The following is a 19,930-nucleotide window of genomic DNA, read 5'->3' as shown; positions in this document are numbered from 1 at the left end:
AGCGTGTCTGTGTGATGTGTGAGTGTGTGTGTGTGGTGTGTGAGTGTATGTGTGTGAGTGTATGGTGAATGGTGTGTGAATGTGTGTTTTGTGAGTGCGTATGAGTGTATGTGTGTGGTGTGTGTGTATGTGTGTGTGAGTGTGGTGTGTATGTATGCGGTGTGTGTGTGTGGTGTGTGCGGTGTGAGTATGTGTGTGAGGTGTATGTGTGGTGTGAGTGTGTATGTGTGTGTGGTGCGTGTAAGTGTCTGTGTGTGGTGTAAGTGGGTGTGTGTGGTGTGTGTGCACGTGTGTGTGTGGTGTGTGTGATGTGTGTATGTGGTGTGTGTGTGCACGTGCATGTCAGAACTCTGCCGCCCGCATTCTCACCCGCACCAAACTCCACTCCCCGATCCCCCCAGTCCTGTCCCTTCCCCCACCCCCAAACCCCACTCCCCGATCCCCCAGTCCTGGCCCTCCCCCCGACCCCAAACCCCACTCCCCGATCCCCCCAGTCCTGGCCCTCCCCCCCACACCCAAACCCCACTCCCCGATCCCCCAGTCCTGTCCCTCCCCCCACCCCCAAACCCCACTCCCCGATCCCCCAGTCCTGGCCCTCCCCCCCACACCCAAACCCCACTCCCCGATCCCCCCAGTCCTGGCCCTCCCTCCCACCCCCAAACCCCACTCCCCGATCCCCCCAGTCCTGTCCCTCCCCCCACCCCCAAACCCCACTCCCCGATCCCCCCAGTCCTGGCCCTCCCCCCCACACCCAAACCCCAATCCCCCCAGTCCTGGCCCTCCCCCCCCCACTCCCCATCCCCCAAGTCCTGGCCCTCCCCCTACACCCAAACCCCATCCCCCAGTCCTGGCCCTCCCCCCCACACCCAAACCCCAATCCCCCAGTCCTGGCCCTCCCCCCCCCACACCCAAACCCCACTCCCCGATCCCCCCAGTCCTGGCCCTCCCCCCCCACACCCAAACTCCACTCCCCGACCCCCCCAGTCCTGGTCAGACTGCACTCACTGCCTATCACCGAGAGGATCCACTTCAAGATCCTCACCTCGTATTCAAATCCCTGCACTCCTCTGCACCCCCCAACCTCTCTGACCTCCTCTCTCCTCAAAACAGTACCCGTTGCCTTCGTTCCTCCGGGTCTGGCCTCCTCCTCGTCCCCCGAGGCCTCCGCTCCACCCTCGGTGGCCGTGCCTTCAGCCACTACCCTCCGAGGCTCTGGAACTCCCTTCCTCACTCCCTTCCCTTCGTCCCCTCTCTTCCCATTTTCAGGTCTCCGCTGAAGACCTTTCTTTTCGACTGCGCTTTTGGTCACCTTTCCCCCCCTCCCCCTGGCTCCTCCCCCCTTCCCCTCCCCCTGGCTCGGTCCCGGGATCCGTTACTGTAAAGTGTTTTGAGACGCCGTCCGGCGTGGAGGGCACTATATAAATCCAAGTTGTTATTGTTGTTGTTGTTGTGTGTGATGTGTGTGTGTGAGCGTGTGTGTGCTGTATGTGTGAGTGAGTGTGTGTGTATGTCTGTGTGTGTGTATGAGTGTGTGTTGTGTGAGTGTATGTGTGTGTGGTGTGAGTGTGGTATGTGTGTGTGGTGTGTGTTTGGCATGTGTAGTGTGTGTGTGGTGTGGGTGTGTGGGTGAGTGTGTGTGTGGTGTGTATGTGTGTGTGGTGTGTGTGTTGTGAGTGTGTGTGTGTGTATGTGTGCGGTGTGTGTGTGAGAGATGTGTGTGTGAGTGTGTGTTGTGTGAGTGTATGTGTGTGTGGTGTGAGTGTGTGCTGTATGAGTGTATGTGTGTGATGTGAGTGTGGTGTGGTGTATGTGTATCTGGTGTGGGTGTGTTTGGTATGTGTAGTGTGTGTGGTGTGTGTGTGTGGTGTGCGTGAGCCATCAGTTTCATGGCAGATAATGATGTGTTGCTATATTCGGTGCTACATCTTCAGTGACGTGGATGGAATCCATGAGGAGATTAGATGTGTATCTGACGCTTGTTTCAGCTCCTCCACAGTCTCATATCGCTGTTTTGTAACCGGGGGGTAACGGGACTTTGTGGACACTCTGTACATTTCCACATTGAGTTTAAGAGTAGCTGCTGTGGTCAGCCCATACCTCAGTAAAGAGAAGACGCTATAGGAGTTCCTCACAGAGCTCTGATCCACCTGGAGAAGACTGCTCCTCTTCTTTTCAATCAGGTCCTGAGGAAAGGGACAATTGTTTTTTAAATGGTCAAATTTAATTCTGGTACTGAGGATTCAAAATGAAGATCATTCTCCATCGATTCAAAAAAAACACAAAAGAAACATTCTGTGGTTTCGATAGGTTCAGATGAACAACAAATGACATTTATAATAATAATAATCCTTGCACTTGATATAACACTTTCTACGTCTTCTCGACGTCTCAAAGTGCTTCACAGAATATGCTGTAAAGTGAATTGACTGTATATTTTGTGGGTGAAACGCGGCAGCCAATTGCGCACAGCAGCGTCCCCACAAACAGTTGTGGATTGAGTGACCAAATTATTATTTTTTAAGGATTATTTAAATATTTATTCAGACATTTACACAGCGCCCTTCACATCGGGAGGACGTCCCAAGGCACTGGATAATGAGGGATTTGGACCTAAGCAGAGCGTTGGGAGCAGGAAGGGTGGACAGCAGGGAGGGTAGGGATAGGAGTGACTGAAGAGGCAGTCAAAAAGGAAGGTCTTGAGAAGGGCCTTGAAGGAGGCAACATGAACATGAAGAAGGCCCTTTGGTCCATTCTAGTCATTACAGAATGCCCACCCAACCAGCTTCCGATGACAGTATCAAGCCATTTCTTAGACAAGGCAGCAACATAGTCTCCATCAGATATTTGCACTTCAATGACTGCAGGAAAGTCATTCCACAAAGCACAGATCTCCTCAGCTTGAGTAGTGATGAAACCTGTGTCTGTGCAGTACACTTAGAACCACATCAAACATTCTCATTTCATCAGTGCCTTCATACTCACAACAATATCTGACATTCTGCTATTGAATGGCTACACAAGGCAGATTAGGCTGTCATTGCAACTAATTACTTGCCACATCTGGGGCTGGTGTATTAAGTTGAGTCATGGCCCTGACACTGCACCTAGATATGGTGCAGATCTTTACACTTGATATCTAATGCTGCCTAAAACAGAATGCTTCCATCTAATTCATAGCAATTCTAATTATCAGAATCTACATTTCTGGGCGTTTGAACCAGTATGTAATAAGCTCCTGACGTCAGGCAAGCCACCAGCAGATTGTGCTCAGCAGAAGCCAAGCCAGATTTTCCCAAAATAATGGAAAGTGAAAAAATATAATAATAGTAATAATCCTTGCAATTGATGTAGACGCTGTTGAGTCGTTCCAAAGTGCTTCACAGAATAAACTGTAAAGTGTAGTGACTGAATTGACTGTATATTTTGTGGACGTACAGCAGTGTCCCATAAACAGTCATGGATTGAGTGACTAAATTTATTTATTGTTTTGGGAGGGATTATTACCCCCAGAAACTGATCTGCCAATCAACTAACAACTGGGTTCCTACTTACTGCTGGTAAACAGAGGTCTGCAGAGTAAGGAAACTTGCCTAAGGTTTCACCCTGTCTGGGAATCAAACTCAGGTATATATATTATATATATATAAAATCCACTCACTCTAACACACCAGATTTATAGGCCAAATAGGACAGGATGGGCGAGTCACGTGACCTGTTAAGTCTGTGCTGCTCTTTGTTCTCCCTCTGGAAATCACCTAATCTCATTTCCTAATTTGCCGATGGGTGCAGACCACATTCCCACACACAACATGGGAATAGTGTTGCGGCAAAAAGGAGAAGAGAATCTAAAAAAGCAGAAGAGGGGGAGAGAAAAGAGAGAATTCCCCCCCTCCTTTAAATTTTGTAAATGAATTTAAAATAGGCAGCAAACTAGTAAATACTAAAAATTTGGAAGCCAGCACAAAAAAACTAAATTAAATTTGCTGGATATTAATAATAATCCTTTCATTTGATACAGCGCCTTATCACGTCTTTGAGACGTGTCAAAGCACTTCACAGGACACACTGTACAGTGAATTGACTGTATATTTTGTGTGTGAAATGCAGCAGCCGATTGCGCAAAGCAGCGTCCCAAAGTCGTGGGTTGAGTGGCCAAATTATTATTATTTTTTTTTAAGGATTTTTTACCCCAGGAAAGTGATCCGCCAATTCACTAACAACTGGGTCCCTCCTCACTGCTGGTAAACAGAGGCGTGTGGAGTAAGGAAACTTGCCTAACATTTTGTCCTGGCCGGGAATCAAACCCAGGAACTCTCGCTTGCGAGGCGAGTGTCTAACCACTGAGCTACAGGACTCCACAAAATAATATTGCTGAAATAAGATTTCATTAAACCCAGACAGCAACATGTACTGAACTCCTAATCCATCAGACTGCAGCTCCAATCTCTGCAACATGCTCTGTTGTTTGATGGAGATGTAGGATGGCGGCTCACACCCACTATACACCACTTCACAGCGGTGCCGTCAGAGGGCAACACTGAGCACAAGCCAGGCTCCTTGGAGGGAAGAGACTAATAAAAGGCCAGTGGCCCTGAACCCTCTCACGCACCTCCAAGTGGCCGGCTCAGGGGGTCTGGGAACAGGTGTCCAGCTTGCCCTCTCACTCTGGTCCCGCTCAGACCTGAAGACAGGAGAGAAAATACATTTTAAATAAATTGTAAAATCCCACTCTTTGGCTCTTCCCCAAAGGAGAACCTGTGGCAGCAGGACAAGGAAGGGAATATGGGGAAGCAGTCAGGGTGGCATGCTTCTTAGGCGTTTGACTCAGGAATTATTAAGGGCAACGGGCCCGGGACGTTCCTTCCTAATGAGAATAGCAGAATAAGGAACAATGGAATTTCATTAATAATAGTAATACTTGCATTTTATATAGTGACTTATCATGTCTTCGAGAGGTCCCAAAGTACTTCACAGAATATACTGTAAAATGAATTGACTGGATATATATTATATATTGAATTCTATTGTGCCTTATTCTTCTATTCTCAGGAGGACAGGATATTCCTTTTGAGTAGAATTGTTCAAAAGGAAACAAGAAAAGACCTGAGCAGTAAAATCATCATGGGATGTGCCAAGAAAGCCGGAAGTCGGATTTTTCTTTAAAATATGTAGAAACCAGCTAGTAATGGCACTGACACAGTGGCCCATATGACTCCCTTCTGCAAAGAAAATGTCAGTTTCTTTCTCACGAGGATTAAGCTCGCTGGCGATCACACAAATAAACACTGTAACAATCTATTGCTCGCTGAAGAACAACATCAGCTAAAAAGGAAATAAGCTGAATTTTGATATAGGAATGTAGGAATTGCTAGACGAAACAAAGACCACGGTCCATCCAGTTCACCTTCCACCATCCTGGAAGTCGCTTGTCATGTCATGATCTCCTCCTATACTGTAATCCCAAATATTACTTTCTAAAATAAATCATCTAATTTGCATTTGAAAGAATCAACACTTTCTCTCCGCCCACAAAAAGCTACCAGCCCCCCCTCCACCCAACCATGCCAAGTGTGAAGAGGTCCTGGACTTTGTCTATAAGATAAATATCATCCGCCTGGCCACCTCCTGCTCCTCCCCCCACAAAACCACCATCATCGCTCCTCTCCTTAAAAACCTACCCTCCAACCTCACAAACTTCAGACCCTTCTCAAGCCTGCCCTTCCTGGCCAAAGTTTTGGAATGCTTCATTGCGAATCAACTTCACTCACACCTCTCCCTCCCTCCACTCTCCTCCAGTCCGATTTCCGCCCAGCCCACAGCACAGAGACAACGCTTGTCAAAATAACAAATGACGTCCTCTCTCTGTGTGACCAGGGCTCTCTCTGCCTCCTCGTCTTCCTGAACCTCTCTGCTGCGGTCAACAGTCGATCACGTCAGCCTCCTCCACCGCCTCTACTCACTCATCCATCTCAGTGGGTCCGCACTCGCATGGCTCGAGTCCTACTTAACAAACCGCCAACAACACATCTGGGCAAATGTTTTCTCCTCCCGCCCGGTCACCCGCGGGGTAGCCCAAGGCTCCATCCTTGGCCCCCTTCTTTTCCTCATCTACATGCTCCCTCTCGACAATGTCATCCGCAGACACGGGGTCAACTTCCACACGTATGCGGATGACACACAAATCTGCTTCTCCTCCTCCAGCTGCGACTCCCAGTCTACTTATATGATGGCTATTCAAGCCTGGATGAGCACAAATTTCCTGCAGCTGATTGTCAGCAAGACGGAAGCCATACTCTTTGGCTCCCGTCAAAGTCTTCTCTGCGGGTCTGAACTCCTCAACTTCCCCGGGCTCTCCCCCAGACTCACTGAACCCGTGCGCAACTTAAGCGTCAGGTTCGATAAGCAGATTTCCTTTCTACCTGACATCTGTTCCCTGACCAGGACTGCTTTTTTCCACCTCCGTCACATTGCCCGCCTCCATTTCACAACAAAAGCAGCGGAAAATCTCGACCACACCTTCGTCAGTTCTGGGTTGGATTATTCCAATGCTCTCCTTGTTGGTCTCCCCAGCTCCACCATACACAAAATACAATGAATTCAAAGCTCCACCGCCCAGATACTCACCCGCACAAAACTCTGTACCCACAAAATAGTCAATTCACTTTACAGTATGTTCTTTGAAGCGCTTTGAGACGTCTCGAAGATGTGATAAGGTGTTATATCAAATGCAAGGATTATTATTATATATTATATTGCCACCATCACACCAGTCCATGCGGGCTCCACTGGTTCTCAATTACTGAACGGATCGACTTCATGATCATCTCACTTGTTTTCATGCCCTCGCACCTCCCTACCTCTCCGACTTGTTTACACCCACTCCATCACCTGCTGCCTCCGCTCGGGTGGCTTCGGCCTCCTGGTTGTCCCTCGTCCCCTCCGCTCCACCATCGGTGGCCGCGCCTTCAGCCACTGTGCCCTCCCTCAATCCCTCGGCCTTGCCCCCTTCCCTCTTTCAAATCCTGCCTAAAGACCTTCATTTTTGTTCGTGCTTACGGTCACCTGTTTCCTCCCTCTCCATCTGGCTCGGTGTCAGACTCCGCCTCTGTCAAGCCCTCCAGGAAGCTATCCTGCGTAAAGGGTGCCAGACTATGGCACTATCTCACCCCTCACGCTGCTGAAACTCTGGACCACGCCTTTATCACCTCAAGGCTGGACTATGGGAACTCTCTCCTCGCCGGGCTTCCCGGCCCTCCCTCCACAAGCTGCAGGTCATTCAGAACGCTGCAGCTCGTGTACTGTCCCACACCAGGCTTCGGGACCACATCACTCCCACCCTCGCCCTCACCCTTACTCCCGCCCTCGCTCGCCTCCACTGGCTCCCCATCCCCCAGAGGATCGAATTCAAGATCCTCACCTACAAGGCCATTCACGGCCTCGCTCCCTCCTACCTCTCCGACCTACTATTCCCCCTACTTACCTGCCCGTAGCCTCCGTTCCTCCGGCTCCGGTCTGCTCCACGTCCCCCGCCCCAACCGCCCTACCATCGGTGGCCGGGCCTTCAGCCTCTCAGCTCCGAGGCTCTGGAACTCCATCCCCCAGTGCCTTCGCCGCTTCATCCCTTTCCTCCTTCAAGGCCGGTCTCAAGACCTTTCTCTTTGACTGTGCCTTCACCTCCCCTTTCGACTCTCTACCCCCTCCTCGCTCCCTCCCTTCCCTCCCCTCACCCTGACCGTTTCCCCCCAATGCTCGGGTCCTGACCCAACTGTCCAGCGCCTTGGGACGTCCTCCCGACGTGAAAGGCGCTCTATAAATGGAATATTGTTGTTGTTGTTGTTGTGTTGTTGTTGCTATATAAATGCAAGTTGTTGTTGTTGCCTTCCTCCACCCCCACCTCTCCAGTCTGCTCACACCCCTCTCCGCTACTCACTGCCACATGTCCCTCAACCCCTTTGCTCCACTACACTTTCAGCTGCTGTGCCTGGTATCTCTGGAACTCCTTATACCCTCCATTTTGCCCCTTCTCTTCCAGTCTTCAAACGATACCTGAAGACGTTCCTTTCAACAACAACAACAACAAGAAGATTCCATTTATAAAGCGCCTTTCACGTCAGGAGGACGTCCCAAGGGTCAGTTGGGTCAGGACCCGAGCAGGGGGAAATGGTCAGGGGGAGGGAAGGGAGGGAGCGAGGAGGGGGGAAATAGTCAGGGTGAGGGGAGGGAAGGGAGGGAGCGAGGAGGGGGGAAATGGTCAGGGTGAGGGGAGGGAAGGGAGGGAGCGAGGAGGGGGAAATGGTCAGGGTGAGGGGAGGGAAAGGAGGGAGCGAGGAGGGGGAAGAGAGTCGAGAGGGGAGCTGAAGGCTCGGTCAAAGAGAAAGGTTTTGAGACCGGCCTTAAAGGAGGAGAGGGAGGAAGCGGCGAAGGCACTGGGGGATGGAGTTCCAGAGCCTGGGGGCTGAGAGGCTGAAGGCCCGACCACCGATGGTAGGGCGGTTGGGGCGGGGGACGTGGAGCAGACCGGAGCCGGAAGAACGGAGGGTACGGGCAGGTAGGTAAGGGGATAGTAGGTTGGAGAGGTAGGAGGGAGCGAGGCCGTGAATGGCCTTGTAGGTGAGGATGAGGATCTTGAAATCAATCCTCTGGGGGATGGGGAGCCAGTGGAGGCGAGCGAGGGTGGGAGTGATGTGGTCCCGAAGCCTGGTGCGGGACAGTACACGAGCTGCAGAGTTCTGAATGACCTGCAGTGTGGAGGGAGGTGGCGGGAAGGCCGGCGAGGAGAGAGTTCCCATAGTCCAGCCTTGAGGTGACAAAGGTGTGGACCAGGGTTTCAGCAGCGTGAGGGGTGAGGTAATGCCGTAGTCTGGCGATGTTCCGGAGGTGATGGAAGGCGGTGCCAGTTGTGGTGCGGATGTGAGGGAGAAAGGACAGCTCAGGGTCGAACAGAACCCCGAGGTTCCTGATGGCTTTGAGAGGTGGAGAGTGCAGCCTTGGATGCTGATGCTGTCAGCGCCTGAGGTGCGGAGGCGCTGACGTGAGCCAATCAGGAGGGCCTCGGTTTTTCGCACGTTGAGCTGAAGAAAGTTGTCTCTCGTCCAGGACTCGATGTCGGACAGACAGCTGTCAGGACATCGGTGGTCGTTGAGTTGAGAGTAGAGGAGGAAAGGTAGAGTTGGGTGTCATCCGCATACATGTGGAAGTTAACTCCATGTCTGCGGATGATGTCACCACAGGGGGAGCATATAGAGGGTGAAGAGGAGGGGACCGAGGACAGAGCCCTGAGGGACACCACATGAGACAGTGCGGGGGGTGGAGGAGAAGCCATTTGTTGAGACAAAGTGAAGACGGTGAGAAAGGTACGACCTAAACCACTCAAGGACAGTGCCTTGAAGGTTGAGGTGGGAGGACAAGCGGTGGAGTAGGATAGCGTGGTCGACCGTATCGAATGCTGCCGATAGGTCGAGGAGGACGAGGAGGCAGAGGGAGCCCTGGTCACAGATGGTCAGGATATCGTTGGTGACCTTGACCTGGCTCAAATCTCACTTAACGGTCCATCGGCAGATCCGGCTGGACCTTATCAAGTCCTACCGCTCCGTCCTCGCCTCCGCTAAATTGTCGTTCTACTCCAAGACAATCTTGGAGGCCAAGGACAAACCCAGGCTCCACTTCTCCATCACCAACTGGCTCCTCCTCTCAAGCCTCCTCCCATCCTCACCTCAAATGCCAAATGCTGGACTTCCTCGAATCCAAAGTCAAGGGAATCCGCTCAGCTGCCTCAACCCTTCCAACTATTACCCCACTCCCCCTCACACTCCCTCCCTCCACACCTTCGAACCTGTCTCCCCCTCCTCACCACCACTATAACCCACTTGAAATCGATCTCTTGTTCCCTCAACCCTATCCCTATCCCTCTCCTTACCTCCTAGCTCCACCTCCTTGACCCCCCTCCTGACAAGACACCATAAACCTCTCCCTGTCCACTGGCACTGTTCCCCCCACTTTTAAAAACTGCCTTCATCACTCCTGACCTCAAAAAATCCTCCCTGGACCCATTCCTGCTCTCAAACTTCCACCCCATCTCCAACCTCTCTTTCCTCTCCAAGGTCCTGGAACGAGTTGTTGCTTCCCAGCTTTGCTCCTTCCTCTCCCGCCACTCCCTTCACGAACCCCTCCAATCGGGCTTCCATGCCGCTCACAGCACAGAAACAGCCCTGGTCAAAGTGACAAATGATATTCTGTCCATCTGCGACCAGGGCTCTGTCTGCCTCCTCATCCTGCTCGACTCCTCTGCTGCCTTTGATACCGCTAACCACTCTATCCTCATCCACTGCCTCTCCTTCACCTCAACCTTCATAGCTCTGTCCTTGAATGGTTCAGATTGTACCTCTCAGACCGTCTCCATTTCATCTCCACAAACGGCTTCTCCTCCAGCCCCCTACCATCTTGTGCGGTGTTCCTCAGGGCTCTGTCATTGGTGCCCTCTTCAACATCTATATGCTCCTCTTGGTGACATCATCCGCAGGCATGGGGTCAACTTCCACATGTACGCAGATGACACCCAACTCTACCTCTCTGCCTCTACCCTCGACTCCAGGACCCACTGCTGTCCTGACAGAATGTCCATCAGACGTCAAGTCCTGGATGAGAGCTAAGTTTCTACAGTTGAAGGTCAACAAGACCGAGACTCCTGATTGGCTCACGTCAGAGACTCCTCACCTCAGGTGCTGACAGCGTCACCATCCACGGTTGCACACTCCACCTCACTGAGCCAGTCTAAAACCTTGGCGTCTTGTTTAACCCTCAGCTATCCTTTCTACCCCATATCAGTGCCATGACCCGTCTTCCCCACCTCCAGAACATCACTCGGCTCCAACACTGCCCTACCCCTCAGGCTGCCGAAACCCTCGTCCATGCATTCATCACATCTAGACTTGACCACGCCAACTCCCTCGTCGGCCTTCCCAACACTTCCCTCCACAAGCTGCATATTATCCAGAGCTCGGCAGCTCGTGTCCCCTCCGCACCAGGCGCCATGACCCCATCACGCCCACCCTCACCTAGCTCCCCATCCCCCAGAGGATAGATTTAAAAATCCTTGTCCTCACCTTTAGGTCCTCCACGGCCTTGCCCCTCTCTACCTCTGCGATCTGCAAACCCCATATCAACCAACCTGTCCAGTCCCCCCGCTCAGCAGGCTCTCGCCTGCTCCATGTCCCCCACCCGGTCCTCTCCACCATCGGCGGCCGGGCCTTCTGCTTTTCTGCCCCCAACCTGTGAAACTCAATCCCACATTCCCTTGGCCTTTCTCCCTCCCTCGCCTCCTTCAGGACGCGTCTCAAAACCCTCCTCTTCAACTAAGCCTTTGGCCACCCTCTTACCCTCCCTGACCTCCACCCTCCGAGATCCCAGTTTGGATCCAAATCCCAGCGACTTGAGACGTCCTCCCAACGTAAAAGGTGCTACACAAATGTAATTTTGTATTGTATTGTACCTTGTGATCGAACGGTGTTCCATAATAGCCATCATTTAATCCAAATATAATCTCATTGGGATTGTGCGCACGAATCTAAACAAACAGAGAAAGAGTCCATTAGATACAAATATAATGCCATTTACTGGTACAAAAAAAAATCCTCTTTTCTCCACTTCTCTTCGCCCTCCCACCACTGAGGTGGAAGTGGTGGGGAAACGAATTGTGGTTTAGTGTTTGCCACAGGCTGATGCTCTGTTGGAAATGCAGCACAACCAATATGTTAACTCCCTGCTTGACAGTCTTTCCAAACCTTCCCTCCACAAGGTGATATATTGCCTTATCACAACAATGAGACGTCCCAAAGCACTTAAGAGTGGATTGATTGCATCTTTTGTGGGCAAAACACAGCAACCAATTGCACACAGCAATGTCCTACAAACAATCGTGGAATAAGTGACCAAATTATTATTATTTATTTATTTTTGATTTATTCATTTTCGGGGGAGAGTTTATTACCCTCGGAAAGCGATCCGCCAATTGACTAACAGCTGGGTTCCTACTTACTTCTAGGTAAACAGAGGCATGTGGTGTAATTCTTCCAAGTAGACACAAAAGTAAACTAAAATTACCTGCTGACCCAAGTACTTGAGCCCATCAAGATTCACCTTCCATTCAATGAGCAAGCAGTACTGCCCCATCTTTCCGCCCCAGATCCTCACTACAATGCAGGACACCGAGGTATCAAGGTGGTCTGGCATCAAGCCAAAGTCTAGACTTCTCCATGTTGGATTCTGCACAACAGGAATAAGAAAAGGGTTTAGTGGAACTGAAATGTACGATCATTGAAAGTGCAGCAGGAATTCATTAAAACATGTCATTTCCAATATTTTTACACCTCTGTACTTACTCACTATCACTTCTATCTTAGTTGCCTACTCCTTCCAACTCCGAGAAATACCCTTCCCTCGTCACAACACCAACTTGCATTTATATAGCGTCCTTCTGCCAAGTACCATCTCAAAATTCACCGTCAATCCACTTGGTAACTTGTATTCTGTGAAGCACTTTGAGACCTCTCAATGACATAATAAGACATTATATCAAATGCAAGGATTATTATTATGATATGCCTTAGATGCTGTCACAGAGAAGCCTGTATATGCCTCAGGTACGATCAGAGAGGACCAGCGTTATTGCTGTGTAACAAATTAGTTATGCAATAACTCAGTTAATTGGATGGGATCATTTGGACACAGAGATTTTTGTGAGGTAGTCACATCCCAAACTACAGAAAACCATAGAGTTCACAGAGCCCATTAAATAGCACGTGACTTACACTCCTAGAGTAGATGCCTTAGTTCATTAATCCAGGCTCGACTATGCAAACTCCCTGCTTGTCGGCCTTCTCAACTCCTCCCTCCACAGGCTGCAGGTAATCCAGAACTAACTCTGCAGCCCATGTCCTCTCCCGCACCAAATTTCATGACCCCATCTCCCCCACTCTCGCCCAACTCCATTGGCTCCCTATCCTTCAGAAGATCCAGTTCAAGATCCTGGTCCTCACCTACAAAGCCCTCCATGGCCTCGCCCCACACTACCTCTGTGACCTCCTAACCCCTTACCAACCCGCCCGCTCCCTCCGCTCAGCCGGCTCTGGCTGCTCCACGTCCCCCATCCCACCCGCCCCACCATTGATGGGAGAGCCCCCAATCTCTGGAATTCCATCACCCAGTCACTCCGCCTCGCCCCCCCTCCCCCCCACTCCTTAGCCTCCTTCAAGTCCTGCCTCAAGACCCTCCTCTTTGACCATGCCATTGGTCACCCCCCTTCCCCTCCCCTCCCTTCCCCCAGCTCGGGTCTGAAATGCTGTCACTGTCCAGCGCCTTGGGACACCCTCTATACATATGTAATGTTGTTGTTGTTAGTTCACTTATGAGTATCTGCCAAAACTCAATAACATTGTGAGGAGACACTTCACACCACCGTCTAAAGGGGGATGGGAGCAAATACAAACACCAGGGAAACTTTACTAGTTCATGGAAAATTGTCACCAAGAACATTTCAATTCAGCTCATGTGATCTCATGTTGCTAACGTGGCAAAACAGCAGGATAAAACTGTGTTACCTTTGAAATGACTGGAATATGCTGCTACTGTAAGGCTACATATAGCTGCTCAAAACTTGCATTTGTATTTACTGTTCTTGTAGAGGGGTAATTTTGTGGCTGAACAGTGATGTAGTTTGATGCCAAGCCAGGGAAGGAGTGGAGGTGCTCGAAGAGGAAGGTCTTCAGGGGTGATGTGAAGACAGACAAGGAGGGGGCAGTGTGGAGGGAGCGACACAGCCTCTCACCAGTAACAAGGAGGTTAGATGTCCTCACCATGGCCTAGTTGGTAACACTCCTAAAATTAAGCTGCTTACTGCTAATACTGAGCTAATATTGAGGCCCCAAAGATTGAAAAGAGATGTGTCCTGGACAACAATCCTCCAGGTAAAATTGATCACTCACTTTGTGACTGTTTCTGGGAAATTGCTGTGTGCAAATTGGCTGCTGGGTTCAACTACAAATACAATCACATAATTTTACAGTAAATCCTGTGAATGATTTGAGACATTAGCAACAACCTAACATTTTCAAATCACACTTAAAGACACTCCTCTTTGGCCATGCCTTCGGTCACATCCCTTCGCTTTCCAGCTCAGTGTCAACCACACCGCTGTTAAGCTCTCTGAGACACGTACCCATGTGAAGGGCGCTATAATAATAATAATCCTTGCATTTGATATAGTGTTTTACCTTTAGAGTCTTCAATAATCAAGTTGTTTCTTACATGACTCCAGAATCCTGACCTCTGGTAATCCCTTCCAGCTGGTTAATAACAACAAAAATAATAATCCTTGCATTTGATACAGCACCTTATCACATCATTGACATCATAGAATCATACAGCACAGAAGGAGCCCATTCGGCCCATCATATCTGTGCTGGCTCTTTGAAAAGAGCTTCCAAATCAATCCCGCTCCCCCCATAGACCTGCAAAGTGAGATGTCTCAAAGTACCTCACAGAATATACAGTAAAGTAAATTGACTGTATATTTGTGGCGAAACGCGGCAGCCAATTGCACACAGCAGCGTCCCACAAACAGTCGTGGATTAAATGATCAAATTATTTTTATTTTATTGAAGGGATTATTACCCCCGGAAAAGGGATCCACCAAACGATTAACAACCGGGTTCCGACGTACTGGTAAGTAAACTGAGGCGTGTGGAGTAAGGAAACTTGCCCAACATTTTGCCCTGACCTGCCCAGGAATCAAACCCAGGTCTTCTCGCTTGCAAGGCAAGGCTAGCGCTCTAACCACTGAGCTACAGGACCCCACTGCAAATTGTTGTTCTTGTTGACCTAATAAGGTATTACATCAAATGTAAGGATTATCATCTTATTTTCACTATTTTTGCTTCCTTAGTTTCTTTTTCTCTCTCTTAATATTTTAAATTTAGAGTAGAGGAGGAGTTTATAGAGTGTATGAGAGAGCTTTCTGGAGCAGTAGCTGAGGAACCAACTAGAGACAGGCCATACTAGACCTTGTTTTGTGTCACAAAACAGGGCGAGTCGGTAATATAGATATTAAGGCTCCTCCAGGACAGAGTGATCATAACATGATAGAATTTAGTATTAAGTTAGAGAGCGATGTCGTCAAATCCAAAGCAAGGGTCTTAAATTTAAATTAAGCTAACTTCGCAGGAATGAGGGAAGAATTAGCTAAAATAGACTGGGGAATTAGATTTATGGATATGACAATAGATCAACAGTAGCAAACGTTTAAAGATGCAGTGCAAAATTCTCAGCGGTCACATATTCCCTTGAGCAATAAGAGTACCACAGGGAAAGCAGTTCATCCGTGGCTAACTAGAACAGTTAGAGAAAGTATAAAACTAAAAGAAAAGGCCTATAAAACTGCCCAAAAGAGTAGCAAACCTGAGGACTGGGAATGTTTAAGGGACCAACAAAGGAAAACCAAGAAGCTCATTAAGAGTGAGAAAATGGATTATGAGGGCAAGCTCGCTAGGAACATTAAGGGTGATCATAAGAATTTTTATAAATACATTAAGAGGGATAGGTTAAAAAAAGTAAATGTGGGTCCATTACAGACAGACAAGAGGAATTATAATGGGGGATAAGGATATGGCAGAGTCCCTAAATAGATACTTTGCGTCTGTCTTCATGTTAGAAGACACAAGAAGTTTACCAGAAATAGAGATGAACCAAGGGACTAATGATAGGAAACAACTTAGGGAAATTTACATTAGCAAAGAATTGGTGCGAGGGAAATTGTTGGCATTAAAAAATGACAAGTCCCCTGGACCTGATGGTCTGCATTCTCGGGTTTTAAAAGACGTCGCTCATGACATAGTGGAGGCCTTGTGTCTGATCTTCAAAAATCCTTTGGATTCTGGAACAGTTCCCATTGATTGGAAGATCACAAACGTGACACCACTATTTAAGAGGGTGGGAGAGAGAAGATGGGGAACTATAGACCAGTTAGTCTGACATCGGTGGGAGGGAAAATTCTAGAATCCTTAATTCAGGATGTCATAGTGGGATACTAAGAGGATCACAATATGATTAGACAGAGCCAACGTGGCTATACAAAAGGGAAGTCATGCTTAACAAATCTTTTAGATTTTTTTGAGGACATATCAAGTAGATTAGATAGGGGGAAATCAGTGGATGTAGTGCATATAGATTTCCAAAAGGCATTCGATAAGGTGCTGAATAAAAGGTTGATCAGTCACAAAAAGTTAGTTTGCAGGTACAGCAAGGAATTAGGAAGGCTAACGGTGTGTTGGCATCTGTTACAAAAGGGTTAGAATAAAAGAGCACAGAAGTCTTGCTGCAACTGTATAGAGCCCTGGTGAGACCACACCTAGAATATTGTGTGCAGTTTTGGTCTCCTTATTTAAGAAAGGAAAGGATGGACTCACCTTAGAGGGGGAGCAGCGTAGATTCACTGGGTTGGTACCTGGGATGAGGGGGATGACTTATGAGGAAAGGTTGAGCAATTTAGGCCTATATTCTCTAGAATATAGAAGAATGAGAGGTGATCTTATAGAAACCTATAAGACTATTAAGGGGCACAACAGAATAGATAGTAGGAGACGTTTTCCCCTGGTTGGAGAAACTATAACCAGGGGTCAGTCTTAAAATTAGGGGTGAGCCCTTTCGCACTGAGTTGAGGAAAAACTTCTTCACTCAGAGGGTAGTGAATTTATGGAATTCTCTACCCCAAAGGGCTGTAGATGCTCACTCCTTGAACATATTCAAGACTGAGATTGATAGATTGATAGATTTGAATCTACAGGTCCCTGGAATCTAGTAGTCGGTATCTTCATTCCCCAATTTCAACCTTCCCTAGCTTTCATTTTGCATATATATAGCGCCCTCACACGGGGTAGCGTCCTGGAGCAGGCCATTGGAAGGGACTTAAACCAGATGAATGTCAAACGTTTCTGTCTGATGAGGCAAAATAAGAGTTTCTCCTGGAAACTTGTCCAATAATCCTGCAGTTAGATTAGTCTTTACTTCTTAGCAGTGTGTGAGGCATTACTGTGTGTAAATTGGCTGCTGTTTTTTTGGTCAGCCGGGTGTCTGACAGGTGGAAACCCGATCACCGTGCTGAAGAGTCTCCAAACCAAACTGGGAATTCCATGCATTCCACCTACACACAGAATCATAGAATCACAGAATTATGCAGCACAGAAGGAGGCCATTCGGCCCATTGTGTCTGTGCTGCTCTTTGAAAAGAGTTAGTTTCCAATTCAACACCACTCACCGCTCTCTCCCCATAGCCCTGATCAATCCCACTCCCCCGCTCTCCCCCCATAGCCCTGATCAATCCCACTCCCCCGCTCTCTCCCCATAGCCCTGATCAATCCCACTCCCCCGTTCTCTCCCCATAGCCCTGATCAACCCCACTCCCCCGCGCTCTCCCAATAGCCCTGATCAACCCCACTCCCCCACTCTCTCCCCACAGCCCTGCAAACTTGTCCTCCCCAAATAATTATTTACTTCTCTCTTAAAAGTTGTTACAGAATCGGTTCCCACCAGTCTTTCAGGCAATGCATTCCAGATCCCAACAACTCGCTGTGTGAAAACATTTCTCCTCACCCCCCTATGTTTCTTTTAACAACTATTTTAAATTGGAGCCCTCGGGTTACCGACCCACCCGCCAGTGGGAATAGTTTCTCCTGTTCACCCTATCGAATCCCCTCATCATTTTGAAAACTTCCATTAAGTCTCCTCTTAACCTTCTCTGCTCCCAGGAGAATAATCCGAGCTTCTCTACCTCTCCTGATCACTGAAGCCCCTCATTCCTGGTACCATCCTGGTCAATCTCCTTTGCACCCTCTCCAATGCCTTGACATCCTTCCTAAAGTGTGGGGCCCAGAACTGAACACAGTCTCTCGCTGAGGCCCAACCAGTGTTTTATGTAAAGGTTCATCATAACCTCCTGACTTGTGTATTCTATGCTCCTATTTATAAAGCCCAGTATCCCGTATGCTTTTTCAACAGCTTTATCTGCCTGTCCTGCCACCTTCAAAAGTTTACGATATGAACCCCCAGGTCTCTCTGTCCCTTCACCCCCTTTAAGATTGCTTGTGAAGTCCTGTAGCTCAGTGGTTAGAGCACTCGCTTTCGAAGCGAGAGACCTGGGTTCAATTCCCGGCAGGGCAAAACTTTGAGCAAGTTTCCACACTCCACACACCTGATAATAATCCTCCAAAACAAAACAATAATAAATTGGTCATTTTCAATCCATGACTGTTTGTGGGACATTGCTGTGCGCAATTGGCTGCGCTTTTCGCCCACAAATATACAGTCAATTCACTTTACAGTATATTCTGTGAAGCGCTTTGAGACGTCGAGAAGACATGAAAAGCGCTATATCAAATGCCAGGATTATTATTGTAATTATTGTACCATCGGCTTATTTTGCCTCTCCTCATTCTTCCTCCCCAAATGCATCAGTTCACAATTCTCCACATTAAACTTCATTTGCCACGTGTTTTCCCTACTCATTTATTCTCTGCTCAATAGAGAAGAAAACTATTCAACTCAATCAAGTTCAGTTCATGCCGTGACCTCAGGACAAGTAGAATGAGCACTCTGGAGATTGGTGCATTCACAGTGAACACAACAGTTCACAGCATGAACCAAGCTGAGTGTTGTATACACAGTTTAGTGCTGTTACACACACAGCAAAAGCACCAATTACTGGATAAGGCGATCATGGCGCTTCTGAAAAGGTTTATCAGTCCATTCACGGACCTGGCTATTAAGCTGTGGTATGAATGATCATCGCACTTTAAATGCTCAACTACCACTGAGCTGGTGCAATGGGAATTGTTTTTAATATTGATATTCTGACACGAGAAAGTACAGTGACCTGCTAACTGAGCACTGTGGCTCAGTGAACTCTCGAGATAAATGTCTCAAACAGAAAAAGATGGCCCTTACCCTCACCCAGGCACAGGTTGGCTGTTTTGACCCAATCACTCCCAACCTCGCCCGACTCCACTGGCTTCCCATCACCTAGAGGATACCGTTCAAGATCCTGGTCCTCACCTTCAAAGCCCTCCAGTGGAGCTTCACTCCCCCCTATCTCTGCAACCTCCTAACCCCCTACCAACTTGCCAATCAGCGGGCTCCGGCCTGCTTCACATCCCCCGCCTCGCCAGCCCCACTAATGGTGGGCCTTCAGCCACTCTGCCCCCACTTTCTGGAACTCCATCCCGCAGTCCCTCCTCGACCCCTTCCTTGCCTTCTTCAACAACCATCTCAAGACCCTCCTCTTCGACCGTGCCTTCGGCCACCCTCATTCCCCCACCCTCCACGATCCCGAACCCCAGCTTCGGTCCGAAACACTGATTACCCAGCACCTTGGGACATCCTCCCTTCGTGAAAGGTGATTTACACTTGTAATTTTATTGTTGCTGCTCTGACAGGATCTGAGTAGAAATTTTAGACCTTGCCTTCTGTGAGGTTCTGCCTGATTGTTAAAGTCTCGTGATTCAGTTGTAAAAATAAGCAAAAAACATATACTGTACTTAACTTAAACAGGTTGTAACCAATAAGCAGACAGTTGTGGGGGTCTGGCTGCTCTGGCTGTCACTGCTCTTGGTGCAGAGGCAGTGTGTGTTGCTTTAAGAATGATCCCAGGGATGAGGGACTTACCACAGTTATGTGGGGAGACCAGAGAGACTGGGATTGTTCTTCTTGGATCAGATAGTGGCCCCGGAGGACTCATGATTACCTAGTTACATCAGATACCTTCTAAACTTGAGTCATCAGTCTCTGAGCTCTTTTCCTTTGGAGTGATGATATATTAGGAGTTTACTGTATTCTCGTGCCTCTGAATCAAAAGGCTGTAGATTCATATCCCACGTCTGGACATTGA

At 48.7% G+C, this 19,930-nt stretch overlaps 1 protein-coding gene and 1 non-coding gene across 2 annotated transcripts in view; one reads left to right on the top strand and one right to left on the bottom strand.

The window, feature by feature from the left end:
* Positions 1-19,930, bottom strand: part of uvrag (UV radiation resistance associated gene) — a 251,991-nt gene that overhangs the window by 211,804 nt on the left and 20,257 nt on the right. The window contains exons 5-7 of the mRNA XM_042334441.1: positions 12,100-12,261; positions 11,489-11,563; positions 2,098-2,183 (exon numbers count right to left, since the gene is read on the bottom strand). Coding sequence (XP_042190375.1) covers positions 2,098-2,183; positions 11,489-11,563; positions 12,100-12,261 — 323 coding nt within the window. The remainder of the gene's footprint in view (positions 1-2,097; positions 2,184-11,488; positions 11,564-12,099; positions 12,262-19,930) is intronic.
* On the top strand, positions 18,136-18,207 carry trnar-ucg. The gene has a single exon. It is a non-coding gene; the product is annotated as a tRNA-Arg (tRNA).

The sequence above is a fragment of the Callorhinchus milii genome, unplaced genomic scaffold (genome assembly GCF_018977255.1).
Source record: "Callorhinchus milii isolate IMCB2004 unplaced genomic scaffold, IMCB_Cmil_1.0 Scaffold4, whole genome shotgun sequence".
Classification (NCBI taxonomy): Eukaryota; Metazoa; Chordata; class Chondrichthyes; order Chimaeriformes; family Callorhinchidae; genus Callorhinchus; species Callorhinchus milii.
This window is presented reverse-complemented; position numbering and strand designations above follow the sequence as displayed.